At 35.0% G+C, this 10,484-nt stretch overlaps 1 protein-coding gene, 1 long non-coding RNA gene and 3 other non-coding genes across 5 annotated transcripts; 1 reads left to right on the forward strand and 4 right to left on the reverse strand.

Annotated features, from left to right (window-relative positions):
* Positions 1–2,448: 2,448 nt before the first annotated feature.
* LOC18099123 (U2 spliceosomal RNA) lies at positions 2,449–2,644 on the reverse strand. The gene has a single exon (XR_002982150.1). It is a non-coding gene; the product is annotated as a U2 spliceosomal RNA (small nuclear RNA).
* Positions 2,645–4,681: 2,037 nt separating this feature from the next.
* On the reverse strand, positions 4,682–5,254 carry LOC127905311 (uncharacterized). Its single transcript, XR_008059209.1, has 2 exons — positions 5,006–5,254; positions 4,682–4,918 (listed from the first exon to the last, which is right to left on the reverse strand). It is a non-coding gene; the product is annotated as an uncharacterized LOC127905311 (long non-coding RNA).
* LOC112327733 (U2 spliceosomal RNA) lies at positions 5,014–5,208 on the reverse strand. Its single transcript, XR_002982155.1, has one exon. It is a non-coding gene; the product is annotated as a U2 spliceosomal RNA (small nuclear RNA).
* A 2,357-nt stretch (positions 5,255–7,611) lies between the features above and the next one.
* LOC112327734 (U4 spliceosomal RNA) lies at positions 7,612–7,762 on the reverse strand. Its single transcript, XR_002982156.1, has one exon. It is a non-coding gene; the product is annotated as a U4 spliceosomal RNA (small nuclear RNA).
* Positions 7,763–8,995: 1,233 nt separating this feature from the next.
* On the forward strand, positions 8,996–10,295 carry LOC18099125 (uncharacterized). The gene is made up of 3 exons (XM_006382970.3): positions 8,996–9,336; positions 9,455–9,719; positions 9,843–10,295. The coding sequence occupies exons 1-3, from the start codon at positions 9,213–9,215 to the stop codon at positions 10,057–10,059; spliced, it is 606 nt and encodes a 201-aa protein (XP_006383032.1). The 5' UTR covers positions 8,996–9,212; the 3' UTR covers positions 10,060–10,295.
* The last annotated feature ends 189 nt before the right edge of the window (positions 10,296–10,484 follow it).

A 10,484-nucleotide genomic window follows, 5' to 3' on the forward strand; every position in this document is an offset into this window, starting at 1 on the left:
TATAGAGGTTTGTACGGGGATCTCAAGTCCTTTTTTCAATGTCACATGACATTATTTTATTGGTTAATGTTTATTGATGGGATCTTGCATTTATGACAAAATATCTTGAATATCTCATCGCATGTGTCAACCTTTCATTGGCCAAAAAATATATGAATGCCTATGTAAAAAATAAAAATAAAAATGACATATGGTGAAAATTTGATTGGTAGAAAATTTTTGCTTTTATAAATACCTCATCGAGATAAGTTCACTTACATTTAAAAATAAGTAGGCATGTCTTCAAAATATGATAGGGAGGATTTTATACTTTGAATATATTTATCTTTAAAGAATATGTTAACTCTGAGAACCTAAAGATGGCGTAAAAGTTTCAGTAACTTGGTAGTACTTGGTAGCATGGTAGAGCTACCAAAGCTCCGATATGACCTTACGAAATGCATGAAATCTAGGTAGAGGTAGATTCAATTGGAAGCAAGGTTGTCAAAAATATTTTTTTAACACGACATAGAATATACAATATAAACTCAGATCGTAAACTCGAATCGTAAAATCATAAAATTGCAAGAAAAATATTTTAACTAATTATATATTGACAATTTCAGTCAAGTAGTAAATAATAATATGACACAATTAAAATAAAAGTTAAATAAACAATACAAATGTCCAAACACCTTAGAATACATAATTCAAATAAAAATTCATACATGGTTTAAATAACTTAAAAATACAATATAATACAATTATGTCCATAAAATTTCATTAACTAAAAATTAACAAATCTAAAACAAATAATTTGTTCAAGAATCAATATATGCATCAACAAGGATGTATATATAGTGTAGAGAGTTGGACAAATACAAAAAAGAAAAAGCATACACGTATATGGTTAAATTCTTGATTGAATCAAGTTGAGTGGAGTTAAATAATCTACTAAAACCCTGATTGAATCAACCTGATTTTATTGTGTTAATATTTTATATGGTTATATTAGAAATTCAATTCTAAATTAAACTTTCAAATCATCACATAATGAAATGTAAAATTAAACTTTCAATCACAGACTGTGGAGTGGAGTGTCAGGGGACTCGGACAAGAAGACAGTAAATTTTTGAACTTTTGTCAAGCTTGTAAAATCGGTCCACTTTTACCGATTTTACCGAGTTTGATCGATTTTAACTAAATTTGACCGATTTTGAGTTTTTAACCCGATTTTACACGTTATATACATGTTGACTCGTAAAATCGTACGATTTTACGAGTCAACTCGCAATATTAACAACAATGACTGGAAGTACTTTGGGACCATGATTATGTTGTTATACAGGGCTTCCAAAGCCTCAAATTCATTCTGTGTTATGTCTGCAGGGATACCCCATAAATCATAGATAATATTTTATAGAGTATTACAAAGAATTTATGCTAGCCAAGGGCTCCCAAATCTGGAATTGCTAAGGAAAATCACAAAAACTGTCAAAACCGAGGGTATCGGTGAGATTTTCGATATCTAAAGATTTGACGGTCCGTGTGGCGACATAGTGACTAATGTGGGGAAAACAGTCTCCGAAAACTCCTGTAAAAATATGAGTGCAGTCCAACGATCGAATCAAAAGTTAAGGTTCTTTTGAGCTATTATTCTGGTCTGGCGTGACCGTCCCCTTCTTAAATCTAGACATATTCCACTGATCCATAAATACTTCTGCTAGGCTATCCATGCAATCTGTTGAGGGCAAATCATCATCTAATTATAGCAGACTCACAATTAATTGCTCAGAACCACCCGTTATCGTAGGCCGACTACATTAGTTCTTCATCAAACATAGCAGTCATGAGAAGCCGCGATGACTTGAAATCAACAGTGTCTAGACCGACAAGCACATGAGACATATATCACGATCTGATTTCAATTCCATGCTGTAATATTCACTTATGCGTGAAGTTAACAAATCAATACATTACTTTCATTTTCTTTGAAATGATTTCAGCTACAACATGGAGTGTTTCCCAAACTTCATTTTCTTTTCTCTTTTACAGACGAGGAACCAGATCGTTGATTCCAGTATCTCCGTAGCCTTCAGTTTTCGTCTGAACCCATTCATTCAAAATAAGTGGCCAAGTTGCATGGATCATTACACTTGTTAGGAAATTTGTAAATATCTCTTGGCCAGCAAGGGTGCCTCCAACTGTTAAACACTCTTGAGTAGAGGAGCCTAGCAATTCCATGAACAGCTACACACCAACAATCCATACTGCATTTCAAGTCTTTGAATTTCAACTATGAGTAGCATAAATTAAATCAACAAAATCGTATTCTTTTCTCCTTGAAAGATTGGATTCTCTTCCTTTCGATCTAAAGCATGAAAAACCCCAACAATCAAATCATCTAAAGATGCAGAAGAGCATTGAAACCTCACACACTACAAATCAAATCTTTGGGTACTAGAGCTGGTGGGGAGCGCCAGGCCAATGCTATAGTGCAGCGCAAAGGCGACGCTCGAGAGCCCCAGTAGCAAGCTACTGTGATGGATCCTCCCCCTAAAAAAATAAATTTAATATCGTGTGAGCCATTGGCCCACGTATCAGATATTAAACTGATAAGAACAGATACTACACTTGATCTTAGCCAAAAGGCCGAGAAAGGTATGACTGATTCAGCACTAGTAAGCTTTCTTTTATAGTGTTCTCCTGCTTCTGCCATTTGATGTTTTTGCCATATGGGACTACAGAATACAGACTGGGCTTGTTACTTCGTAATATGCTTCTATTATTAATTTCACCAAGGGGCCTAAAACACAAGGGTGGCGACAAAAAGTTTTGCGCTTGCCAAGTCCCCTGCACGGCGCGCGGAGAATGATGTGCTCTCTTAGTCTTGGGCAAAGCTAAGAGTGCAGAGCCGATTATGCTTTTATATTGACCAAATTATACTGAACTAAGGAGCCAAAACAAGATTAATAATTCTGGTGCATATAGGTAGTTTTTAGCTAATATTCTAACACGATCGATGAAGATAAAACAATTTCTTGTTGTTTGATCAAGACACAAGGGAGGAAAACACACACACACACACATGTGTGTGTGTGTGTCTGTAAAGATAGATAACTTGATCTCTCTCTCTCTCTCAATGGGTCTAGTAATTTTAATTGGGTTGGTAGTGTTGATCAAGATGAAAGTCTACGTACTAATAGTTATACTAATTTTTTTAGGGAAAAAATAAAATAAAAAAAGGACACATGATGAAATTTTGATTGGTAGAAAATATTTGTTCTATAAATGCCTTATTGAGACAAGTTCATGTGCGTTTAAAAATAAATGTACATGTCTCGAGAGAATTTTATACTTTGCATATATTTCTCTTTAAAGAATTTGTTAACACTGGCAGACAGAAGATGGCGCAAAAGTTTCAGTAACTCGGTAGTACTTGGTAGCGCTACCAAATCTCCCACATGACCTTTCGAAATGCATCAAATCTGACTGGAGGTAGGTTCCACTGGAAATACTTTTGGGCCATCATTCTGTTGTTATATAGGGCTTCTGAAGCCTCATATTCATGCTTCGTTATGTCTGCCGGGGTAAACCCATATATAATATTTTCTAAGTATTACAGAGAATTTACGCTAGCCAAGGGCTCCCAAATCCAGAATTGCCAAGGAAAATAATAAAAACTTCCAAAATTAGAGGCATCAATGAGATTTTTGATATCTAAATATTCGATGGCCTAGTAACGATGCAGTGTTTAATGTAAAGAAAATAGTTTACGAAAATTCTTGTAAAAATTTTAGTGCAATCTAATAGTCGAATCAAAAATTAAAGTCTTTTTGAGCTGTTTTTAATTATGGTCTGACGTTACCAAACCCCTTTAAGATCTAAACTTATCCTACTGATATATAAATACATTTGTTAGGCCATCCACACAACTATCAAGAGCATATCCTTATCTAATAATAACAGACTCGTACCTAATTACATAAAATCACCTGTTATTACAGGTCCGATTACATCAATTCCTCATCAAACATAGCAGCTTTGAGAAGCCGCGATGACTTGAAATCAACAGTGTCTAGACCGACAAGCATGAGATTTATATCACGATCTGATTTCAATTCCATTCTATAATATTCACTTCTGCGTGAAGTTACCAAATCAATACATTACTTTTATTTTCTTTGAAATGATTTCAGCTACAACATGTAGGGTTTCCCAAACTTCATTTTCTTTTCTCTTTTACAGAGAGGAACCAGATCGTTGATTCCAGTATCTTCGTAGCCTTCAGTTTTTGCTGAACCCATTCATTCAAAATAAGTGGCCAAGTTGCATGGATCATTACACTTGTTAGGAAATTTGTAAATATCTCTTGGCCAGCAAGGGTGCCTCCAACTGTTAGCCACTCTTGAGTAGAGGAGCCTAACAATTCCATTAACTGCAGTTACACAACAACAATCCATATTAACAAAATATTTCTGAACATCACAAAATATTATACTATATTAAGAAGTCTTTGATTTTCTACTATCAGTAGCATAAATTAAATCAACAAAATCCTTTGATTTTCTCCTCGAAAGATTCTTGGAAACAGATTGGATTCTCTTCCTTTCGATCTGAAGCATGAAAACCCCAACAATCAAATCATCTAAAGATGCAGAGGAGCCTCTACCATAGATCGATTCCTTTGATTATTGGAAAATCTTTTTCAATTTTATAGGATTCTGTAATTTGGTTTGGATGAAGTAAATGTCAGACTCATTGCATCAACGGCTAATCAAACTCTTAAAAAAATAAACGAACAATCTACATAAAAGAACAAACTCTCGGTTACATCACATTGATGAAGATAGATAACTTCTAAGTTTAGCTCTCTTGGCATGACAATCACCTCCCATTGGAAGTATTTTTCTAAGTCATTCTAGTCTACACTTGTTTCCTGAAGCATGAAAAACACCAACAATCAAATCATCTCAGATGCAGAAGAGCATTGAAACCTCACACACTACATATCAAAACATCTTACTAGAATTGGTGGGGTGCGCCAGGCCAATGTTATAGTGCAACGCAAAGGCGACGATCGAGAGCCCCAGCAGCAAGCTACTGTGATGGACCCTCCCCTAAAAAAATAAATTTAATATCGTGTGAGCCATTGGCCCACGTATCAGATATTAAACTGATAAGAACAGATACTACACTTGATCTTAGCCAAAAGGCCGAGAAAGGTATGATTGATTCAGGGCTAGTAAGCTTTCTTTTATAGTGTGCTCCTGCTTGTGCCCTTTGTTATTTCTGCCATATGGGACGACAGAATACAGACTGGGCTTGTTACTTCGTAATATGCTTCTATTATTTCACCAAGGGGCGTGAAACACAAGGGTGGCGACAAAAAGTTTTGTGCTTGCCAAGTCCCCTGCACGGCTTGGGCAAAGCTAAGAGTGCAGACGCAATTATGCTTTTATAGTGACCAAATTATACTGAACTAAGGAGCCAAAACTTCTTGTTTCCATGCAATTTCTTGCCCCCTGCTTTTTATCTCATCGATCCTTCAGTTTTTTTCCAATAACAAGATTAATAATTCTGGTGCATAAATGTAGTTTTTAGCTAATATTCTCACACGATGAAGATAAAACAATTTCTTGTTGTTCAAGACAGAATAAGTGGAGACACAAGGGAGAAAACACATTTGTAAGTCCGACAAACTATTGTATGGTTTCTTGACTTCTAATTATGTGAATTCTCTTCCAATCAAACCACAGGAGTCAAGTTAGAGGAATCCATTCTGCCTTCGAATAATCAATAAAGTGCCCCAATTGAGCAGTCTTCATGTCATCCGTCAAAATTTCAGAATTGTAATATTTTATTTTACCTAGGGACAAAATAACAAAATTCTAATTGGATCGGTAAATCATTTTTCAGTCATTCATTGAATGAAATCACTACAAGTGATGGAGATACATGATTTAAATAACAAAAGATTTAATATTTAAAAATTATATCAAAAATTATTGGAAACATTAAAACAAGTCCAAATATTATTTGATTATTATGAACAAATCTAAAATCCTTGACCTTTTGAATCACTCAAGTAATGGAGTGATTCGAAAAGGTTCTCAACGACTTACCTGAAGCTTTTATATATATATATATATATGTTAAGCTGTCTTATGGTTATATCTCTTTTCAATTCAATTAGTGTAATCCTATTCCTAATAAATTAATCCCAAAATAGCATAATTCAGATTATAAGCAAACCGATAGAATCGACAATTGCAGAATTTAAACCTTCCAAAAGCAATTTCAGGGTGTTCAAAGACACTGAGCATGTTTGATAGCCTCACCGAAATACCACAAATCCAAACCTAATGAAAAGCAATGGAAAATTGTACAATGTATGAAACGTACTCTATTTATGGTCAAATGATCCGATACTACGTTTACATTTAGAACTAAATTACATTAACTTTACCTTCTGAACTTACGAGGAGGCATTCATCCAAAATCTACTGAAATTCAATAAATCACTATGTTTATATTATTTTGATGTAATGATATAAAAAAAAAATTTAAAAAAAAATAATATCTCAATATAACCTAACGTTATTAAGTTTGGTTGGGCTGCCAGATATTTTCAATTTTATTTTTGTCTCTTTAGATTTTTTTTCTTTTCTCTTATTTAATTTTTTTTTCATACGATAAAGAGAAAATAAATTGATGGGACTTTTTTTATATTGTACAAAAGTTTGGTGATGATAATTGTTTTTCATTTGAGATTGGGATGAATTTTCTTATTAAAGCATGTTTGTTTTTGCCTTTCAAAAATGCTTTCAAAAAAAATTAAAATTTTTATATTTTTTCCTTGAATTTAAATTAATATTTTTTTAATGTGTTTTGTATTATTTTGATGTGATAATATAAAAAGGCGTTGTCTTTTCTGTTTGCTATGCCAAAAGCTGCTAAGTCTGGCTTGGGTGACAAACTCACCGCTATTGGGTCTGGCTAGCAGGCAGACCCACCAATCTTGGGTCAAGCTGGGCAACGAGACCCAATGCGATTGGGTCAGGCTGGGAAGCCAGACCCAACTTCTCAGCAGGACCCAATAGCGTTGGGTCTTACTGGTTGTGAACATAGATTAATTGCACTGTAGACATAAAATGTTTGTACTGTGGACAACATTAAAGCACGAGGGGGCATTGTCTTTTGTGTTTTTTAGTCAAAAAATATTGTTGGGTCTGACTTGCCAGAATCTAATAGCATTGTCCAGCAAGACCTAATGGCGTTGGGTTCATAGCATTAGATCACGTTGCCCAACAGGACCCAACAACTTTTGGATGACCCAACAACTTTTGGATTCCTGAGCCGTCAAACAAAATGCTATTGGTCCTCCTAGGCAACATATTTTTGCTTGGTCTTCTGCAAAAGCAAAGTATAAAGCCATGGTAAAGCTCCTACAATATCTACTTCTTGAACTTGGAATTTCTACAACTCCTCTTATGTGGTGTGATCTGCTGATACTACCATTACATTTAAGAACCGATTACATTACCTTTACTTTCTAAAATTACGTAGGCCTTCATCCAAAATCTACTGAAGTATTATTTATGAGCTAATAATTTGAACTTAGAAATGTAGGGCCTTACCCCGGAGGGAGCCCTTCCAGAAATTCTCAAAGGCCTAGGCAAGACCTAGGCCTAAGAGGGGGTTTGGAAATAGTTTTCAACCAGCAATTGACGCGCCTCGGTTATAACCTCACTAGCTGCGTCATTGCCCCAAGCGCAAAGATGTTTTCTCTAAACTGTGAGCTTGAAACTTATAGGCACTTGAGCCTTGCAGGTTCTCTCCCTTTCGATGTGGGATTTAAGTTATCAATCCTTATTCCATTGAGTCATTGACTAGACCACCATATAAATTTTGCTTTGTTAAGAAATCATATGGCACCATACAACGTAAATTCATGGGGCACCAAAATCGAGCCCACCAAGAGGAGTGAAGGTGCTGCACCAAAACCAAACCCATGAAGAAGAATGAAGGATTGCTAATCGAGCCCATCAAGAAGAATGAAAGGGCTGCAAACTGAGTCCAATAAGAGGAAAATAAAGGCTCAAAATTGAGCCCAATAAAAGGAAAAGAAAGCAAGCGCTGCCAGTGTTGAGCTGCCGCACCAAAGCCGTCCCAGCAGGAAAAGAAAAACGTAGCACTGTAATATGATTATAATTGTATTTTAAAATATTTTTGCTTGAAAAATATTAAAATAATATTTATTTTTTATTTTTTAAAAATTATTTTTGATATCAGCATATCAAAATAATTTGAAAATACTAAAAAATATTAATTTAAAGCAAAGAAAAAAATAAATAAAAATTTTAAATTTTTTCAAAAACGCTTTTGAAAAGCAAAAACAAACAGGAAAATGACTCATAAGAAGTGAGTTTTTGGTGATCGAGAGGTGTCATACACCGCGTAGTCTGAAAGGTATGGACGCCTTTTATATTTGTCAATTATTTTTTAATTATATTCTATATTTATTCAAATATTAAATTACCTCAAATCAACCAAATAATAATAATAAAAAACTTATGAATACTAGTTCTAAGTCTTTTTCTTTGAAGGGTGTTTGAGACCTTTCATTATGCTTTAAAAACATGAAAATACAGAAAAAGCTCTTGTATCCTAATTTTAAATTTTTTTTTATTTTGAAGAATAATCAAGTCATTCCAACATACTTTATAAATATAAAAAGCTGAATTCTCTTCAATTAATTTAATAATAATTATTTGACCTATGAAAAGCCTATATCAACTCCAAAACTAAAGCTAATAAGTTTTTTTAGAATGGTAAAATTATTAACGTAAGTCTTGAGTGCAGCCACCCCTTTTTTCCATTTGTCTTCAATTATTGAATTGATTATTTACTTCCCATTTTTGGCGGCAATGATCTTCAAATGGACGGTCAAGATCATGCTAAATCAACTCAAGTAATTTCCAAACGATGAAAAGGACTGGAAACAAAACAGAACAAAACTCGATCTGGTCCAAAATGGAAGATGCCTTGGAATATCCTTCTCTCTGCTCATCCATTATTTTCCTAACCTTCCTCCCTCTATTGCCGCTCTCCTCTCCCTCTCAAACATCATAACCCCATAATCAATCTTTTCCTTGTTTCTCTCTTCTCTATTTCACACCTTCAGACACAGCAAGATCAGTCGGTTGAAGAAAACCAAAGCAAGAGGAAATATGTGCACTCACATTTCTCTGTCTGACCAAGAACAACTTGTTGAGAAATTGGAGATTTTCAAATTTCAAGGCAGGGATAAAAATGGCCACAAAGTCCTTCGAATTATCGGCAAATTCTTATCGGGTTAGTAACTTCTCTAACATTAACATGAAAATAATCCTCTCGACTGTCGTGCCGAATGTGCTTGATAATTTTATTTTATTTCTTACTGTTTTATGGTTTCGATTTTTTACTTTTGCAGCTCGGTATTTGAGCGTGGATGCACTCAAGAATTATTTGGAGGAGAACATCTTTCCTAGGCTAAAGAAGAAGCCATTTTCGGTCTTGTACCTTCACACACAAGTACAAAAGAGTGAGGATTTTCCAGGAATCTCAGCCCTCCGATCAATCTATGATGTTATACCAATCAACGCTAGGGATAATCTCCAGGCAATTTACTTTGTCCACCCCAGCCTACAAGCCAAACTTTTCCTTGCCACGTTTGGCCGTCTTCACTTCGGCAGCAGGTAAGAACGACGAAATATTTTGCACAATGACTGATGCGTTTCTCTCAAAGGGTATCGGTATTTGGTTGCATTTTTAGCTTTCTGGCTTACGTGAATAAACCAACACAAACAATATTGTGGCAGGTTGTATGGGAAGCTAAGATATATCAATAGGATTGATTATTTATGGGACCCTATAAGGAGAAATGAAGTAAAAATCCCTGAGTTCGTTTGTGATCATGATGAAGATTTGGAGGGCCATCAGATGCTGGACTATGGGGTGGAGAGTGATCATCCTAGAGTTTGTGGTGCTCCCTTCATGGATTCTCCTGTGACCATGTACTCAACGAGGTGTATTTAGTAAATGGAGAAAAAATAACGAGTGAGAGAAGCTTTTTACTATGAAGAAATTTGTGCTCTGAAGCTAGAAAGAAAAAAAGGTCAAGTTTATGCAGTAGTTCTTAGCTGTTCTTGATTCCCGATGTGTCTCGTCTAGCTACGCACCATTTGTTGTAGGGTGAGCTTGTTGGTCTGTCTCCTATCAGATTTGGTATTATTGACCATAGTTTCATTTATTTTATTTATTTTTCCAGTCAATCTTTCAATTTTATTTAATTTGCAAAATCTATTTGATGGTGTGAAAGAATTTAATGAAAAAGTAATTCTCCAACCATCGAAGTTATTTTGAGGGGCCACAAAGGCGACCCTTCTCGTGTTCAAGAGCAAGGGTCACACCCAGTCCATATCAGGGAGGCATCGTTCCTCCTCCTCTCATTTATTGATTTC

This window comes from Populus trichocarpa, chromosome 5 (assembly GCF_000002775.5).
Source record: "Populus trichocarpa isolate Nisqually-1 chromosome 5, P.trichocarpa_v4.1, whole genome shotgun sequence".
In the NCBI taxonomy this organism is placed as follows: domain Eukaryota; kingdom Viridiplantae; phylum Streptophyta; class Magnoliopsida; order Malpighiales; family Salicaceae; genus Populus; species Populus trichocarpa.

Bases quoted from the DNA above. Each gene is read 5' to 3' on its own strand.
- LOC18099125 (XM_006382970.3), top strand. From the start codon at position 9,213: ATGTGCACTCACATTTCTCTGTCTGACCAAGAACAACTTGTTGAGAAA. The intron at 9,337-9,454 runs GTTAGTAACTTC...TTACTTTTGCAG, and splicing joins TATCGGCAAATTCTTATCGG to CTCGGTATTTGAGCGTGGAT. The intron at 9,720-9,842 runs GTAAGAACGACG...ATATTGTGGCAG, and splicing joins CGTCTTCACTTCGGCAGCAG to GTTGTATGGGAAGCTAAGAT.